This window comes from Paralichthys olivaceus, chromosome 16 (genome assembly GCF_024713975.1).
Source record: "Paralichthys olivaceus isolate ysfri-2021 chromosome 16, ASM2471397v2, whole genome shotgun sequence".
NCBI classification, from domain to species: domain Eukaryota; kingdom Metazoa; phylum Chordata; class Actinopteri; order Pleuronectiformes; family Paralichthyidae; genus Paralichthys; species Paralichthys olivaceus.
The window spans coordinates 16306729-16325555 of record NC_091108.1 but is presented as its reverse complement, the minus strand read 5'-3'; the positions used below and the strand labels follow the sequence as shown (position 1 = coordinate 16325555).

Below are 18827 nucleotides of genomic sequence, written 5' to 3'. Positions count from 1 at the left end.
CATAATGTGACAGTTGACGCTGGACGAGCAGCAGCAACGACTCTAATGAAAACACCAGAATCAATTATAATTTTTATTTTATTTAAAGGGGAATAAATGACTTTAATCATGGCATCTTTTGATTTAAACGCTGCGTGAGGACGTGGGTCTGTTCTTCTTCTTCTTCTTCTTCTCAGTCGACTGTTTACTTTTTAAACATGGTGAGTTTGACTCTTCCCTTTGAAATAAACTGTAGTTTTTTTTTTTCCTCGTGCCCTTTGTGTTAGTAACCAAAGTTTAACCCGCACACTGCGTTAAAGGACCAACTGCTTTTGTCCACTTCGTCCTGCACAGAGCTGCAGGATTAGGTGATTTAAACGGGCTTTACTCGTGTGCGGGGCTTCGTCTGTTGTGGATAAAATTAGAAACCTGCAGCGGGAGATCCTGTGTCACTGTGGATCTGCAGAGGCCTGAGCAGAAAGTCTGCACTGCTTTACAAATGTGTTGAGAACAAACAAAGAGCAAGAACCTCTCCTGCAATACACCCTGTAGAAATTAGAAATTCAATCTAATTTCATCATTTTTGAGCAAATTAACCTGTTAAAGGGATAATGAAGATTCACTCATTATCTACTCATCACTATGCCAATGGAGGGGTGGGTGAAGTGTTTGATTCCACAAAACAGCATTGCAGCCAAATCCAAAACAATTGAGGTAACTGGGGATCAATTCTTCAAACATATAAAAACAACAGACAGAAACATAAAACGCCACCATACTGCTGGAGTCAAATTTGAATGTCAGGGCTTACAGAGATGACACCACAGGAGCATTATGGAGGCATTTTATCTTTTTTATGTTGTTTTTTTACATTTAAGGAAGTGACCACCAGTTACTTAAATTGTTTTGGATTCTGCTGCAACACTGTTTTCCCCTGAAACTCCAAAAGTGTTTTGGGTGAACTATCCCTTTAAGATCGATACACTTGTACTTGCTGCTCTACAATATGTGATTAGTGGAATGACCCTTCTTATAACCTGTGTTCCAGGATGCTGAGAGCCCCCAGGCCTTGTGCGACCTCTGCCTGGCTCAGGTGTGTCGCAGCCTGGACTCCCTGTGCAGCAGGAGAGCAGACGGCTCCATGTGCCTCACCTGGGCCCCGCTCTTCCCACAGGAGATGGCCGACCAGCTGCTTCGTAAGATGGCAACCACAGGTGGGTGAGGAGGACGGAAAAGGCCCCAGGAACATTGGGCTCAACAAAGGAGGGAAACAGCAGCTGCTACAGGACAGTAGTAGAATTTAATTGGATAAAAAATACAGATAATATGTACAGAACATACACCTGTCCCTACAGTTGAAAATATAAGTAAAAATGTAGAGAGGATGTATACTGTATTTGTGTATATGTATGAAATGTTATGCATAGTCAAAGTCAACTTTATTGTCCATTCTGCCATACAGGACATAGACAGGATTGAAGACTGAAATGCAGTTTTTCTCTGAACCAGGCGTAAACATTGAAGTATACAACAAATAAGTACACAACAAAAACTCAAGTGACATATTAGTACACAACACAGTCAAAAAGGCATAGTGTAGATAGGATATGAACTGCAATATATGATTGCAGTGCAAACAGGAATAGTGCTAAATAGATTGAGCAGTGGCTAATGTGCAGATAATCTACATAAATAATAATAATAATAAAATAAAATTAATTTTTTCTACTATAAAATGGAAGAATAGCGACATTTGTCACTCCGTCATCATGTCATGTATTGGTTCACAGTGTACTGTATGCCAGGCTGAGTTGATGGGAAAATTCTCTCCACAAACATAAATGTGGATAAACTGATGCTACCTTTTCCTACAACATCACTCTGTTTGCTTCTCCCAACAAGGGATACTGAATGACACAACTGTTGGGATTTTCCGAAACTCTAAAGAGCTCCGCCTGCGCCGAGCCTCCGTCCGCTGCTGCCCCGTTTCCACAGAGGCTTTCCACCTAGCTCTCTGCCCTCACCGCCTCCAGGAACTAGATGCCTCCTGGGTCTCTGGGGGCATCACTGGGGCTGACATTATCTCAGGCCTTGCTGCCAACCTGGAGTGCAGGTCCAGCCTGCAGAGGTTGTCCCTCAACGGGCTGCATCTGGACTGGGGGTCTCTGCAGGAAGATGGAAGGGTCCGAGTTGGCTTCAGCTCTCTGCAGGGCCTGAGGACACTAATCGTGGCCAACACGGACCTGATTGATCCTGCCCTGGAGGATATCTGCACTCTCCCTCAGTTGGAGACACTGGATATCTCGTGTAGTGCTGTCTCAAAGCTCACAGCACTTCTTCAGTGCAAGAACACCCTGAGGTCTTTAATCGCCCACTGTCTGCGTCAGCTGGATATGTCACCTGCCAGGATGCTCTTTGTCCTCGGCCAGCTTCACGCTCTCAGGCATCTGGACTTCTCAGATGACCACTTTGCGATGGATAGCAATGATGGGAGAGATGGGGAGGAGACGGTGCAGCAGCTTCTGGAGGGGAGTCCCCAGGTTCTTCCTTCCCTCATTTCTCTTGATATCTCTGGGCGAAAGAGAGTCATGGAAGCAGCAGTCCGAGCATTTGTGGAGGCCAGAGGTGGGCTGGTCTTCTTGGGCCTGCTAGCCACCGGGGTTAGCTCCTGTGACGTCCTTTCTTCACAGGAAAACCTAAAAGTAAGGATGTAGTATGAGCATTGGGCACAGAGCTGATGTCCTACTGTTGTTTGTGACATGCCACGACACTCTGAATGTCATGAATAGATGCAGAAGCTTGCATATGTTTCCCATTTGAGTTGAAACTCTTTCTTTTATATTTGCTGAATATGCACAGTGTGTTTTCCATGTCTGTGACGCTGCTTATGTGCTGTGTGTGTTCAGGTAACCGGAGAGGCTAATGAGAACCAGGTTTGTGAGGCCCTGAGAAGGTACAGAGACAGGGAGTGTTTCATACGAGAGGCCCTCGTCCATCTCTACAATCTAACCACAGACATCGACAAACCACGGCCGGATATGCTGAAGGTATTGTGGTTTAGTTTGTTCCATGACCAGAGAACATTTCGACTAGAGGTTAAAAAATGTAAAGCTATTTTGCTCATCACTTTCAGTCATTTTTCAAGCATAAATTATTTGGGTTCAGCTTCTCAAAGAGAATTCCCATGTATTCAAACAAACTGTGACACAGTTGACACAGGCCGTCTGTTTCCCATAGCTGGTGCTGAGCGCGATGCAGACCCACCCCACCTCTCTGCACGTCCACTTGGTGGCCACTGCATGTGCATTCAACCTGACCACCCAGGACCTGGCCGAGGCCATGCCCGTCAGCCTGCTCACCGCTGCCATCACCCAGCTGCTAAACGCCATGAAGACCTTCCCCAGCCACCAGCAGGTCGGGGGCTTCACATCCATAATGACACCATGAAGTTACACAACAGCAGGAAAATTTAACAAGCTGTGACAAAGGAAATTGCTACCAGTTTGCTTTTCATAAAACTGAATTTGATTTATTTTCTGATTTAAATGTTGCACTTGAATACAGCTCCCATTCTGCCACTTTCACACAGTATTTATAGCCACTATAAAAACATATGCACACATGAACTCATATATTTTCTTTCACCCATGCGATTCTTCAATATTCATGAATTACTTCTTCTCTCCAGGTGCAGAAAAACTGTCTGCTGGCTCTCTGCAGTGACTACATCCTGCAGGATGTCCCTTTTGACAAGTTAGTTTACTTTCACTCGCTATATGTGCTACGTGTGAGCCTGCGGTCACGCGGTAGCCAAGATAATCACTGCAGTAAAAGCGTGACACTTGTTTTTCCAGCCGATTTTGATCCAGTTAAAATATGTTTTGTCTTGAAGTCAAAGTGCCAAAAGAAATAGTGCTTCCAGATGTAAAGTCCAGACCCTTTTCTTGAAGCTTGTGTGAAGATTTTTGCTATATTTTTGTAATACTGTGTTCCTTATACCCCATGCTGTTATCATGGTTCAGGTATTTAGCAGCCACGCTGGTGATTAACTGGCTGAGCAGCCACGAGGATCCCACCCTGCAGAGGATGGCTGTGGCTGTCATCTCCGTCCTGGTGGCCAAGGTCAAGACTCTGCTCACTTACCGTGTGTTAGTCTGCTGCAGGGAAATAGTGTGGCACCTGTCCCTTCTGTTGAGCTCTCCCGTGCCTCTGTGACACCACTTACAACAGCCAACTTTATACTTTCATTTACTCTTATTTAATCGGGGTCAATTTCCCCTGTAAGATAAAAGTACTACTTGTTCTTGTGTGACATTTAAAAAGGTGGTTGAAGCTCAGCGGCGTTGTCATCTGTTTGTTTTGTTTGCAGTTGTCCACAGGGCAGACTGCACAGCTCAGCAAGGACGTCTTCATTATGAAGGTACATTTCCATTTTCAGGGTATTTAGTTTCATACGTACTCAGCGTTCCCATCTTAGCAATAGATATGCATGAGTGTATTTCTAGATCCCTCTCTCACTCACGCTCTGTCATTCTCCCCTGCTATATTTTCCATTACCTACTGTACAGACTATACTTATACACTCACTGTCACAGTCACCCCATTGCTCCCTGAGCTCCAACTCCATTTCCATGAATTATTCAAACACCTCAATTTCTTTCAATGTGTTTGTAATCAAGCTGATCTGTGATTCACTTTTCATGCCTCTATGTTGGCGACAGCCAGTGGTTGGAGGCAAAATGTTTTCAGGTCGTCCGTCCCAAGCTTGTGAACATGATATCCCAAAAACGGCTTTAGCTAATTTCTTCATATGTCATACAAATATTCAGTCTGACTCAAAGAAGAATTTATTCGATTTTTGAGGTCAAGGTCATGGTGGCCGCATGTTCTTGTGAACTTTATATATGAGGCACCAATCCGGCACAAACATTCACTTGAATTCAAGGATGACACATGGTCTTGCGTCAAAGTTCAATGTCCCTTTGACCTAATAATCCTTTCAAATCTGGCACAAAAGTTAAAAAAACATTAGCTCTGTTTCAATTCAGAGGCTACATCCTTCAGTGGCTGCATTTGAGGACCGATTGTGTCAACGTGTCTCAACTAGACTGTCCCCTTCCGAAGGCTCATTCAAATGGAGGACAAATGTGTCCTTACATCCCTGAGAAAGAAAGGCTCCAACAGGTGGATCCTTCACGCACAACCTATCCCAGGATTCATTCTGCTTCAGTGACAAACTGTTTTTTCAAAGTGGTAATTAAGTCTCACGCTTCAACCTAACCTGAACAGCTAACAGTACACATGTTAAAAAATCAAAGGGCATTAAAACTTTCTCATCATCTTCAACTTCAGCTCTGTTGCTAGGCAATAGCAATAAAGGTTAGACAGTGATGCTGATCGTGGAAAGCCTCTGTTCATTTCGGTTGGGACTTCTGGAATATTGCTGTCGCACCCGAAGGAGGAATCCCCCGAATTTGGACACAGCTCAGACTCACATATTAAATAATCAGAGTTTGTTGGTCAAAGGTTACGGTGACCTCATATGAGGTCTGGAAAAATAAATATGTAGACTGAAACTGCACTGGTTGGTGGAGGCATACAACCACAGGCAGTAATTCTGATTTTCATTTATGTGTGTCTGGTGCCACATGTTCATATCTAACTCATTTTATTCAACTAATGCAAGTTGTATTCAGTGCGGCCCACCTCCTTACCAGAGGATGTTTCTTGTTTATCATCACATCTCTATAATCCCCTCATGCCTCATGTTTTCTCTTCTGCTCGTCTCCGTCCCACAGCAGCTGCTGGCTATCGTGCAGCAGAAGGCCATGGTGGGAGTCGTGGACTCCACTCTGAAGTTTGCCCTGAGTGCTCTGTGGAACTTGACGGACGAGATGGCCACTGCAGCCCACAACTTCATTCAGTGCCAGGGCCTGGAGCTGTACGAGGAGGTTCTGGAGGTAGAGGAGCCCTAAAAAAATAAACTGATATATGCATAATGAAAATGCGCCTTCATGGAGCATCAGAGACACACAAACATTTTTATTTGTATGCTGTGCCTTTTTTTTTATACAGACCTACACTGAACCCTCCATTCAGCAAAAAGTGCTTGGCCTACTGGTGGGTTCTCTCTGTGTGTGTGAATGTTCTGTTAATAGTTGTGAAAGTGTTCTTTGGATTTTGGATTTGCTGTATGTGCCAAAGAACTCCATGGTCTTAATTTTATTGCTTATTTGGACTAACTAACTTTGGACTAAACAAAATAAAATTATTTTTAGGATGTAATACTAACAGGCAGCATTTTTTTGCTATAGTACCCCCAAATAGTTTTAATTAATTTGCTGGTAGGATTAACAGTCTGTTAATCTGTAGACAATCTAACATAAAACACTTCTTGAATAGCTTCCATACCCCTAACATTATTGTTGCTGTCATTGCTGTTATGGTTTGTCTCTGTTTCAGAACAACATAGCAGAGGTGGAGGAGCTGCAGTCGGAGCTGCTGGTGGAGGATCTGCTGGAACACATCCTCACCATCCTGCGGGACCCCCAGGTGGAGGTCGGGGTCCGTTACTTTGCCGGAGGGATTCTTGCGCAGCTCACCTCCAGACTGGAGGCCTGGACCTTGGACACTGAGCTCCGTGCCACCATACTGAAGCACTTGGTATGAGTTTTAGGTTTGCCGTTTTTTTCTTTTAATGGACAATAAAATTCACCTCTTTTCACTGTTGTCACTCTTTCCTTGTAGCACATTTCCATAATGACATGGACCCAGCTGGAGAGAGAAATGGTCTCATACAGGTAAGAAAAAAGCAAACTGCACAGAACAGAAGTAAAGCTTTTCAGGAGCAGTCACCTTACCTGTAAATACATTTGCACTTCAGCGTCAAATGTAGGTTGCATAATGCTCACTTTCTCAGCAATTATACATCCTATATTCTTTCTGTAGCACTCTAACATATCATCAGTCGTTGCTGATTTTATATATAAACACTGAATGAAACACTGACTACTTTAAATACGATTGTTATTATTTGTTTGAGTTATCTAATATCTATACCGATTATCCTTTGAGGGTTGTGGGGGGTGGTTGGAGCCTATCCCAGCTGACATTGGCTGAGAGACGCTGTACATCCTGGACAGCTGCCCTTGTATGAATCATTTTATTTGAATATCTGCTGAGTTCCCAGGGAACACTAGCATTAGTGTTACAGGAAGCTCAGACAATCACAAGAAACCAACTAAAAATGTGTTTCCTCAAGTGACAGTACAGCTAACCCATTTTTCACTGAGGCCAAAATGGAAAATCGACCGTCTGGTACTTCAAGCACAAAATAAATGATAATGATGTAATGTGAAGAATTACTCTTTTCTGCCTTTTAATCTCAGCAAACGTCCTGATTTCAGGTCATTCCATCCATTCTGTCCTCTGCTTCAGACGTGTCAGCCCTCGGGAGTGCAGCTGTGGGCAGTCTGGGCCATACATCTGGTCTGCAGTCAAAACAGTAAGATGCACAAACACTACTGTGGAGACCCCAGTAGAGGTTTGAAGATGGCGAACACAAAGGGGGATATCTGTTTATGACCCATACAGATATAAAACAGAGCATATTATCGTATTATCTTTAGTTACTTTCCATTGAATATACCATCTTATTTAATGTAACATTGATTCAAATGGAGCTATCTGGTTTAATAACAGTTAGGTGGTTTTGGGGTAAGGTCCTATCCATCTCTCATCTTCTTGTACCTCCACCATCCTCTAGCGTCACATTACAGAAGCATGTTGGAGAAAGATGGCGTGACGGAACTTCTGAAGGCTTTGGCTGCCAATCCTGACATACACGGCGACATTAAAGGACTATCAGAGAGCATCTTACGGATGGTAGAGCAACACCAGAGTCACTCAGGGGCCTTCAGCAACCAGAAGGGGCCTTGAAGTGATTGACAACAGTGTAAAAGAAAATATTTGATTTGATTTTAGGTGTTGAGCAGTTCTACACATAAGATTGCATATACAGCAGATGATACTGATGTATGAGGGATATTTAATTGAATAAACAATAGTATATATACTGTATATATTTGCTATAGAAAAAACAAAACCTTACAGAGAGATGCAAATTAGTTGCACTATTTTGAGTTGAATTTGTTGTCAGGTAAAAATGCCTGCGTTTTGTTAATTGTTCCAAATAAACTGAATTCTGACACCATCTTGTGCTGTGGATACTAAACCTGTCACTAGAGGGTGCTTTAGTATCATAGCTTCAGGGTTGTTTTGCTCTTAAGAAAAAAGTAATTAGATGTATAAATTAAAGATCATACATGATGATTTATAAAATACTGAAACAACATTATCCTGTTCTTTTGTCTGTACCGAGGGCCCCCTATAAAACCTCATTTTTGGGAATATGTTTTTATCTCCAATCCCTCTGTTCCTCACTCTCTCCCGGTGAAATGATGAATTAACTATAGTTTATGTAACACAGCTGGAAGACAGAACTGCTCCCAGGTATCTACAGCGTCTATTCTAAGTTGGCCTATTAATAATTCCCTTTGAAAAGTGGATGACAAACTCACATGAATATTTGAGTTGCATCACCTTGTTCCAACTTTTAAGTGTCAAATCCCCTGAGGGAATTCAAAGGGATATGTTTAACAGAATATGGCAAGTCCGTGATTCAGCCAGGTCAGGTCATTGCCTTTGCAGTGTGGTGGGCTATGATAAAGGAAAATGCTGCGTAAACTGATCCAGTGTCAGCATTTAACAACTTCTTCAACCCCTTAACATTAAATTCACTGTGGCAGTCCTGTAGGGTCAAAGGTCAAGTGCCTCATAGTGGACGTGGTTTAATGTTGCAGTGAGCAGGTATTGTCGTGAGAGGTGTGGGAAAACTGCAATGCTTCCAACAGACTGCAGCTGATGCCACAGCATGTAGGGTGATTGAGCCTGGTTTCAGTTGTTTACGTGGAAAAATATAAAAGCAAATGAGGAGGTAAAGTGAACAGAGGAGCCAAAGGTGTAAAAGTGCATCACATTAATCAGGTCTAAAGTTTCTGTCTGTGGCTCAAAGAGCTCATCAATATTCAAGTGACATACGAAACAGAAAGACTGCATCAAATAGACAAGAGAGGAAATAAAGGAAAGTACTAGTTCGGACATTTTGATGAATGTGCTTCTTAGCTTTCATGTCAGGTGTAAGAGCAGAAGACTGATACCACTGTCAGGCCTACAGGTGATACACAAGAAGCTCAGTTAGTTGTGAATGGATACTGTAGTCCTGGCTCTGTAACAAAATCCAACTATACCATCACCTCTCTAATCTGTAATTGAAGTGTTGAAAACCACAGTTAGGTAATAGACTGTTTTAGCTGAAACAGCAACTTTCTGTATGCTGGTCGCTAGCAAGTACTAGCAGAAATAGACTGGCACACCTTAAAACAACATCTTGGTGTTTTTTCTCTGTATATAAGTCTGTATATAAAGATTTAAGACATGACAGCTCCCCAAAAGTAAAGCCAATGAATCTCTTTCACTACTGTCTGCAGTATAGTTCATAAACCCTTCTCCATGTAAGTGGATTGGACATGGACCAAAATAAAAGATTATAGTATACACGTAAAATAAACTTTTCAAGATTTGCAGTGTTCGTATATGATTTCTCATGGGAAGGCCAAATAATTTTATAAAATCTGAAAAAAGTGGATCTGCACCAAAATGTACACACCAATAAATATAAGCCTGCTAAATATGACAGATTTTTAAAATCAAGACACGATCCATCCTCACCCTTCCACTAAGTTTGATGGAGATCGTTTTTGGTATAAAAAATATAAATCAGCTCTATTGTGTAACAAGTAAGGAGGAAATTCACAAAGTGCAGCAGTTGAAGTGTTCTGGTCAGTGGTGTCTGTGTGCATATAAAAATACGAATCAAACAATTATCAAGATTGTGCAGCGGCCATGTCCATGTGTGGGTGGACCAGGTGAAGGCCGAGAGATCGGAGCCCAGTCTGCAGCACTCTTAAATACTGGTCAGCACAGGTGTGCCACATCCCTGCTGATTACCATGGTCTGACTCCGCCTACAGGAACCTGAAACACATAGGAAAGCACAACACCACAGCAGAACAACTCCAGGGTTGTCTGAAACTGAACAAACAGATTCAGGTGAAAAAAGCCGATCGATCCTTAGCAGAGGGAGCACTGTCTGTACATAAACAAATAGACATAAACATAATCAGCATACTTATCAAAATGTGCAACTTTACTGTTAAGTTCTAAACAGAAGCTCAGCACTGGAAAAATACAGAAATAGAGATGCCTATATGGAAACTGACAGGTACCAAAAAAAAAACTTATGACCAAAAATAACTTCAGACGAGATTTTAAAAAAAGCAAGGGAGTCATGTGGGAATAGAGCGAGTCAAAGGGTATTTAAGACCCTTTCATGCTCCACGATTGTTTGAGCAAAAATAACACAGACCAATTTGCAGATTCGCTGTCTTGGCTTGAAATTTGATTGTGCTGGGTTTGACTTAGAGCTTAGTGTAAGTAAGCATCCCGTTATCTCACTCATGCAGCCATCTCTAATGGATTATAACACAATTGTGAACCAGTATGGGCCCAAGAATACACCAATGCAATGCATCTCCAGCTGTGAAGTGTGTGCACGTGTGAGGCAGTTTCTGCAGTGCATGTGTCTTTCTGCAGCTCAGTCTGCAGACTAACCAGGCCCCAGTGCAGAGCCTGAGGTCAACTTAAAGGGTTTTTGACTTGGATGCTAATTAGACACCCGCTAACCTTCTAAACACCCAGAGACAGAAAGAGGGGGAAAAGTACATTTAAAGAGCAGGAAGGTTGAATAACAAGATAAAGCTAAAAAATAAAAAACACTTCTCCAGGCAGAACTGTGACACATAAAAGGACGTACCATCTCCTCTTAAATGACCTTTTATTGCTAGGGAAGGATACAGAGTTGGCAGGGCCCTGAGCCTGTGTGCAGATATGTAACAACACTAAGACCATCCCCCTGTCTGCTAAGTGGAGGCAGGGGCACTCTTCACTGTCAATCAATAGTCATTTTCCCAAAGGAGGGATTTTCAATATCAAGTCCACTACGAATCACACATAATATGTAACATAGGTTCATGGATTTGAAATTAATCAGCTGACAAATAATAGTAAAAGGAAATAATGATTGAAAAGTTGTACGATTGAAATTGGAGAAAGCTCTTGAAAAGTTATTCTTGGCCTGTAATGAAAACAAGGCATTTTGCAGGTTTGTGTGAACACTGGTTAAATGTGATTAACTTAATATAAGTTGCAGTAGTTCCTTGCTGTTCTGGCTCTGGCTGGTTTGGATTGGACTGACAGTAATTTGGTGCTGCATCCGTATGTGGCAGTGATTAACAATGACCTTTTCATGAAATAACAGAAATAGACTCTCAATATCCAAAGCACTGGAAATAAATTCCTCATCTTTAACTTTGGTGTAAGTCATTCAACTGCTCCGTGACTAAAGGACTTTCATTTTGTTTGCATGTGTGTATATGTGTATGTGAGTGTGAGTGAGTGTGTTTTTAAGTAGATGTGTCAGAGGGCTAACACGGTCGGTTAGAGCCGCTCTTACTTAATGTCACATCTCTCATCTGCGGGTGTTTTTATAGTTGCCACTTTGCCTTCAGCTCAGTCGATGTGCACAATGGTGCAAAAGTATATGAGTTAAACAACCAGAGGCAGGACACAGGGCTGTAGGAGCTTCTGCATTCAATAGCTTGTCTATTCACTGAAGTGGCTCACAGACGCAGCTGTGCAATTGATGTTACCATTGCTGGCTGAGTGCGTCCCTAACCTGAAGCACATCCTGACCACTACCTCAGCCCAGCTGATGAATGATGGGATACTTGATAAAAAAACAAACATCCATTATCAAGCACAATAGAAAACCCATTAGTATGAATACAATATGTCATCTTAAAGCATTTATTTATAGTTATGAGTTAATTTGTTTGTAACATTTTAAGAAATATGGTGAGTTAGATTAGAAGAGTGATACCCCACTCATAAACGTTAGTGCTTAATATGAAGCTCCAGCAAGCGGTTGTTTAGCTTAGCTTAGCATAAAGACTGGAGGCAGGAGGAGAAAGCTCTATGCAAGCAGCTCTAAAACTTCGAAATAACCCCCTTATGATTTTATTCTTGTAATATTTTGTCTTGTTAATTTACTAATTTTTTCTAATTATTTCATGGCTTTCTGCTCAACTACAACTTAATTCTCATAATATTGACTTTTTTCTTGTTAAATTACATCTATTTTTACAATATCATAACTCTCTTCAATAACAACTTATTTCTTATATTATCTCTCAAAACTTCATCAATTTGATCCTAATACTTCGTGGTACTAACATTCTTCTTATCTCCTCAGATACTCACAGTCAGTTGATTTAATTTTTATATGGAATAAACACATAAGATATAGATCTGTAAATGCTGAGCCTCAGATACGCTAGTGGGGGCATTTCTCCTTCCTTTGGGACAAACCAGGTTTGCTGTCACCCCCTGTTTGCATTCTCCATGATAAGCTAAGCTGATTGGCTGTTAACTGTGGTCTCATATTTACCGTACACACAGAAGAGAGGACAATATTAACCTTCTCATCTCTTGGTAAGAAAGCTAATAAGCAAATGTCCCGAAAAGTCTCCATCATTTGAATTGTAGATTTTGTTCTTTTGAAGATGTGGGAAGCTGCTGTTCCAGTTGGTGTCTGTATTGTAGTGCACACAGAGCACTTCTCCCCAAGCTTTCACACAGTACATTGTACTGAGAGGTGATTTGTGTTGGAGTTGCCTTTGGAGGCAGAACTGATGCTTTTGTCTCTGTGCACCCGAGCACATTTCATACATGTGCCTCCATACAGGGTGATTTTGACTTGTGTGGGTGTAAAAAGCGCAGAACATTGAAATTCATCCAGTTAGTTCAGTATATTACTCAGTATATACTGTTAACAGCATATTCAGCTGTTATACAGAACCTGCATGGTTTGTGAGAGACTATGCCAATTTTTATCATGAAACAGAGACTTGTGGGTATCCCTTGTCATCCCATCTGTGTCACTGTGTTAGCATGAATTAGAACCGCCTGCTATTGTCACAGTCAGTCACCCATCCTCCCACTTCTCAGTCAGTCTCCCATCCTTCCACCTCTCAGTACTTTTCCATGGACTCCGCCTCTGCCTCATCTGCCAGCCAAGCCACACCCTCTCACAATCCGACACTGCTGCTCCTCATCACCTGCAATCAAGCCCAGTATATATTCACCAGCTCCACTCTCAGTCAGTGCCAGATTGTTCTACGCCTTCATGCCAGACTTTCCAGCGTTTATCCCCGGACTGATTCTTTGTTGCCGACCCTGCCTGTTCCTGACTATCCTGCCTCGTCCGAAACCTGGTAATCACCTCTGCCTTCCGTATCTGACCAAGTCTTCTGCCTGTTGCTGTCCGACCAAGTCGTCGGCCTGTTGCTGTCTGTATTGCCTGCCACCTGATCTGCTAAGAGCCGACAATAAAGACTGTTACCAACTGTCCATGCTTGTTGTGCTGCATTTGGGTTCCAAAACCACACCCGTTACAGTACAATCTGGCCACAAAATGGACCCAGCGCACACAGCGTCACCACAGTCACGCCTGGAGAGTGTGGAAAACATTCTTCAGCAGCATGAGGCTCTGCTCAACTCCACTGCAGCAGGAATACATCAAGCTGTTGCCACCCAGAAGCAAGCAGCTGCTAGCCAGGAGCAGGCGCTAGCTTTGTTAGCCTCACAAGTACAGCAACTCACCGCTATCCTCTCACAGATGACAACTCCAGCCCCCACTGCAGCGTCCTCCTCTGCTACACCTCCGCCAGCGTCCCCTGGGCCATTCTCTGAGCCACGGGTGGGGGCCCCGGAACGCTATGCGGGGGATCCTGAGAACTGTAATCCTTTCCTCACAAACTGTTCGATCCTGTTTGCCCTGCAGCCGCACACCTTTGCTTCTGAGGAGGCCAGGGTGGCTTTCACCATCAACCACCTCACTGGGAGGGCTCGTCTGTGGGGAACCGCCGAGTGGGAGCGTCGGACTCCAGCCTGCATATCCTTCCAAGCCTTCGCCGCCGAGCTACGCAAGGTATTTGGGAAGGTCTCCCGGGGTCCGGATTCCACTGGGGGCCTGCTGAGTCTACACCAGGGGGTTAAGACCGTGGCCGATTACTCCATAGACTTTCGCACTCAGGCCCGTCTGAGCAGTTGGAATAATGAAGCCCAGTGTGATGCTTACCTTCTGGGTCTGGAGAGTTACATCAAGGATGAGCTGGTCTCCTATGATCTCCCCACTTCTCTGGATGGGCTCATCGAACTGACGACACGGCTGGATCGACGTATCCAGGTCCGACGTGGGGAGAGACAACGAGGACGAGTCAACCAATGCTTTCCAGACCAGCCTTGTTCTTTTCGAAAGAGGCCAACTCCCATGACTGGGCCACAGAGCGGGGAGCCTGAAGCCATGCAGGTCGGCAGAACCAGCCTCTCATCGGAGGAACGCCAGCGCCGCCGCCAGGGGAACCTCTGCCTGTACTGTGGCCAAGGCGGTCACTTCATCTCCTGTTGTCCAGTAAAAGCCCGGACTCACCAGTAGCGGGGAAAATACTGGTGAGTCCAACCTCTGAACTATTCCCCAAAAGGCGTCCTCTCTGCCATGCCCGCTTACTGCTGGCAGGGGGCACACACACCCTGTCTTTATTCATTGACTCTGGGTCAGACGTCTCCCTCATTGATGACGATCTGGCTCAACAACTCAACATCGACAGGGTTCCACTGCCCCAGCCAGCCCCTGCCAGTGCCCTGGACGGTCATGTTCTGGGGACCGTCACCCACCAGACTAGACCCGTGCGGATGCTCCTGTCCGGGAACCATTATGAGACTATCAGTTTCCACATCCTGAAGTCGCCTCACATCCCTCTCATTCTGGGGTACCCCTGGCTCCGCCGCCATAACCCCCACATCAACTGGACGACGGGGTCCATCCTAGGGTGGAGTCCCGGGTGCCATCAAGTCTGCCTGAAACAAGCCTCTGCTCCGCAGCCCCGGTCCAGTACCTTCCCATCTCCTGACCTCTCCAGGGTTCCACCAGAGTACCATGACTTCCGAGAGGTTTTCAGTAAGGCCAAGGCCACCTCTCTGCCCCCTCATCGTCCCTATGACTGTGCCATTGACCTACAGCCTGGTACCAGTCCACCTCGAGGTCGTCTGTTCTCCCTGTCTGCACCTGAAAGAAAGGCCATGGAGGCTTACATTAATGACTCCCTGGCAGCAGGCATCATTCGCCCGTCCTCGTCCCCTGCTGGTGCAGGGTTTTTCTTCATCGAGAAAAAGGACAAGACCTTGAGGCCCTGCATCGACTATCGGGGCCTGAACGACATCACGGTGAAGAACCGATACCCTCTCCCTCTCATGGCATCAGCCTTCGAGCTCCTGGAGGGGGCCTCCATCTTCACCAAACTAGACCTCCGCAATGCCTACTACCTGGTCCGCATCCGTGAGGGGGACGAGTGGAAGACGGCCTTCAACACTCCTACCGGGCATTATGAATATCTGGTCATGCCCTTTGGCCTAACCAACGCCCCTGCCGTCTTCCAGGCCCTAGTCAATGACGTGCTCCGTGACATGCTCAACAAACATGTCTTCGTCTACCTGGATGACATTCTCATCTTCTCAAGAACCAAGGAGGATCACGTCCACCATGTCCAGGCAGTCCTCCAACGACTTTTGCAGAACTCCCTCTTCGTAAAGGCTGAGAAGTGCGAGTTCCATGCCTCCTCGGTCACCTTCTTGGGGTCCGTAATCAGCCAGGGGAGCATCCAGATGGATCCCAGCAAGGTCTCTGCTGTCGCCGCCTGGCCCATCCCTGAGTCCAGGAAGCAGTTACAGAGGTTCCTGGGCTTTGCTAATTTTTACCGCCGCTTCATCCGTGGGTACAGCACGATGGCCGCCCCGCTCACGGCCCTTACCTCCTCCAAGATCCCCTTCAGTTGGTCTCCTCCTGCCGCTGCAGCCTTCAAAGCCCTCAAAGCCCGCTTCACCTCTGCCCCCATCCTTTGCATGCCAGACCCTGACAGACAATTTGTGGTGGAGGTGGATGCCTCTGACATTGGGGTAGGGGGGGTCCTCTCACAGCGGACAGCCTACGACCAGAAGCTCCATCCCTGCGCCTTCTTCTCTCGGCGACTCTCTCCAGCCGAAATGAATTATGATATTGGCAACCGCGAGCTACTAGCGGTTAAGCTGGCGCTGGAGGAATGGCGCCATTGGTTGGAGGGGGCCAAACAGCCATTCCTGGTCTGGACCGACCACAAGAACCTGGAGTACATTCGGTCGGCCAGGAGGCTAAATTCCAGACAGGCTAGGTGGTCCTTGTTCTTCACACGATTCAACTTTACTCTCTCATACCGCCCAGGATCCCGCAATGTTAAGCCTGATGCCCTGTCTCGCCAATTCCTCAAGGAAGAAGAGGAATCAGCTTCTAGTGATAACACCATCCTTCCGTCCAATCGCCTGGTTGCTGCCCTCACCTGGGGGGTCGAGGAGAGAGTCAAGACAGCCTTGGAGAATCAACCGGAGCCCAGCACCTGCCCTCCCGACCGGCTCTTCGTCCCGACTGCTCTACGTTCCGAGGTTCTGCAGTGGGCCCACAGCACTCACCTAACCTGCCACCCTGGGATCCGTCGGACCAAGGAGGTACTGCAGCGGAGGTTCTGGTGGGCCTCTCTGGACAAGGACACACAGGAATTTGTCAAGGCTTGCCCAGTCTGCAGCCAACACAAACCCTCCCATCAGGCCCCTGCTGGTCTCCTGCAACCTCTTCCTGTGCCCCATCGCCCCTGGTCGCACATCTCTCTAGACTTTGTCACAGGTCTACCACCTTCTCAGGGCCATACCACCATCCTGACTGTGGTGGACCGGTTCAGCAAGATGGCTCACTTCATTCCCCTGCCCAAGCTCCCCTCGGCCAAGGAAACGGCTGAACTGATTCTCCAGCATGTCTTTCGCCTCCACGGCCTTCCTGTCGACGTGGTGTCTGATCGAGGACCCCAGTTCTCATCTGTGTTCTGGAGAGAATTCTGCACCCTCATTGGGGCCTCGGCTAGCCTGTCCTCCGGATTCCACCCTCAGTCGAATGGGCAAACCGAGAGGAAGAACCAGGAGATGGAGGTGGCACTCCGCTGCATGGTCTCCAGTCGCCCCTCGTCCTGGTCACAGCAGCTGCTATGGGTGGAGTATGCCCACAACACCCTGACCAGTTCCTCTACCGGCCTTTCACCCTTCCAGTGTGCTTATGGGTACCAGCCTCCACTGTTTCCTGCCCTGGAGAAGGACACGTCCTGCCCCTCCGTCCAGAGCTTCATTCGCCAGTGTCGCCGCACCTGGGCCAGAGCCAGAACCACCCTCCTACGGTCTGTGGGTCGCTACACGAGGACCGCCAATTGTCGACGCACCAAGGCTCCCACCTACCAGGTCGGCCAAAAGGTTTGGTTATCAACCAGGGATCTTCCACTTCGGGTCGACTCTAAAAAACTGGCGCCCAAGTTTATTGGTCCCTTCAAAATCCTAAAGATCATCAACCCAGCTGCGGTTCGGCTCCAGCTCCCGCGCTCCATGAGGGTCCATCCCACATTCCACATCTCCAGAGTCAAGCCTGTTCTAGAGAGTCCACTGGTTCCCGCTACTCCTCCTCCTCCGCCTCCTCGCTTGGTTGATGGAGGTCCTGTCTACACTGTGCGACGTCTGATCCGTTCCCGACGACGTGGGAGGGGCATCCAGTATCTGGTCGACTGGGAGGGGTATGGGCCAGAAGAGAGGCAATGGGTTCCTGCTCGTCACATCCTGGGACCCAATCTCATTGCGGACTTTCATCGGCAACACCCTGACCAGCCCGCTAAGGCGGCTGTCTCGTCCAGGGTGCCTCGTCACAGTGCTCCCACTGAATCCACGCCCTCTGCTCCAGACATGGAAGACTCCCTCTCCTCTTCAGGGGATTCCTCATCCGACGATGAGGGGTTCCCCCCGCAGGCCTCCCCCACCCGCCCTGCTGGGGGTATGGACTGGTCCGGCTCGGAGGAATTCTAAGTGCACCTTCAGGCCCTCCCTCCCTCCCTTCCTCCCTGCATTCCGGCTTTTTGGGACGTCAGGAGCCGTCCCTTGATGGGGGGGCTCTGTCACAGTCAGTCACCCATCCTCCCACTTCTCAGTCAGTCTCCCATCCTTCCACCTCTCAGTACTTTTCCATGGACTCCGCCTCTGCCTCATCTGCCAGCCAAGCCACACCCTCTCACAATCCGACACTGCTGCTCCTCATCACCTGCAATCAAGCCCAGTATATATTCACCAGCTCCACTCTCAGTCAGTGCCAGATTGTTCTACGCCTTCATGCCAGACTTTCCAGCGTTTATCCCCGGACTGATTCTTTGTTGCCGACCCTGCCTGTTCCTGACTATCCTGCCTCGTCCGAAACCTGGTAATCACCTCTGCCTTCCGTATCTGACCAAGTCTTCTGCCTGTTGCTGTCCGACCAAGTCGTCGGCCTGTTGCTGTCTGTATTGCCTGCCACCTGATCTGCTAAGAGCCGACAATAAAGACTGTTACCAACTGTCCATGCTTGTTGTGCTGCATTTGGGTTCCAAAACCACACCCGTTACAGCTATCCTATTTCCATGCAGGCCACACGCTGCACCATTGCCCTTGGCATGGCGTGGCCTAATCAGTGTGCCAACAGAATGTACTGTAGTACACCCTCATAGCTGAGATAGAAATAGA

General features: G+C 46.4%; 1 protein-coding gene across 3 annotated transcripts; it reads left to right on the top strand.

Moving 5' to 3' along the window:
- Nucleotides 1-9542, top strand: LOC109641501 (protein zyg-11 homolog). 3 transcript variants are annotated; one of them, XM_020105994.2, is made up of 14 exons: nt 1-200; nt 1028-1193; nt 1882-2681; nt 2886-3026; nt 3217-3393; nt 3668-3732; nt 4002-4101; nt 4349-4399; nt 5778-5939; nt 6055-6099; nt 6442-6642; nt 6727-6779; nt 7417-7483; nt 7745-9542. In XM_020105994.2, exons 1-14 carry the CDS (start codon nt 198-200, stop codon nt 7781-7783), a joined length of 2070 nt encoding a protein of 689 aa, XP_019961553.2. In that variant the 5' UTR covers nt 1-197; the 3' UTR covers nt 7784-9542. The 3 variants fall into 3 exon arrangements, with proteins under 3 accessions (XP_019961553.2, XP_019961544.2, XP_069367692.1); XM_020105985.2 differs by having other exon boundaries at nt 7386-7483; XM_069511591.1 differs by having other exon boundaries at nt 7417-7760.
- The last annotated feature ends 9285 nt before the right edge of the window (nt 9543-18827 follow it).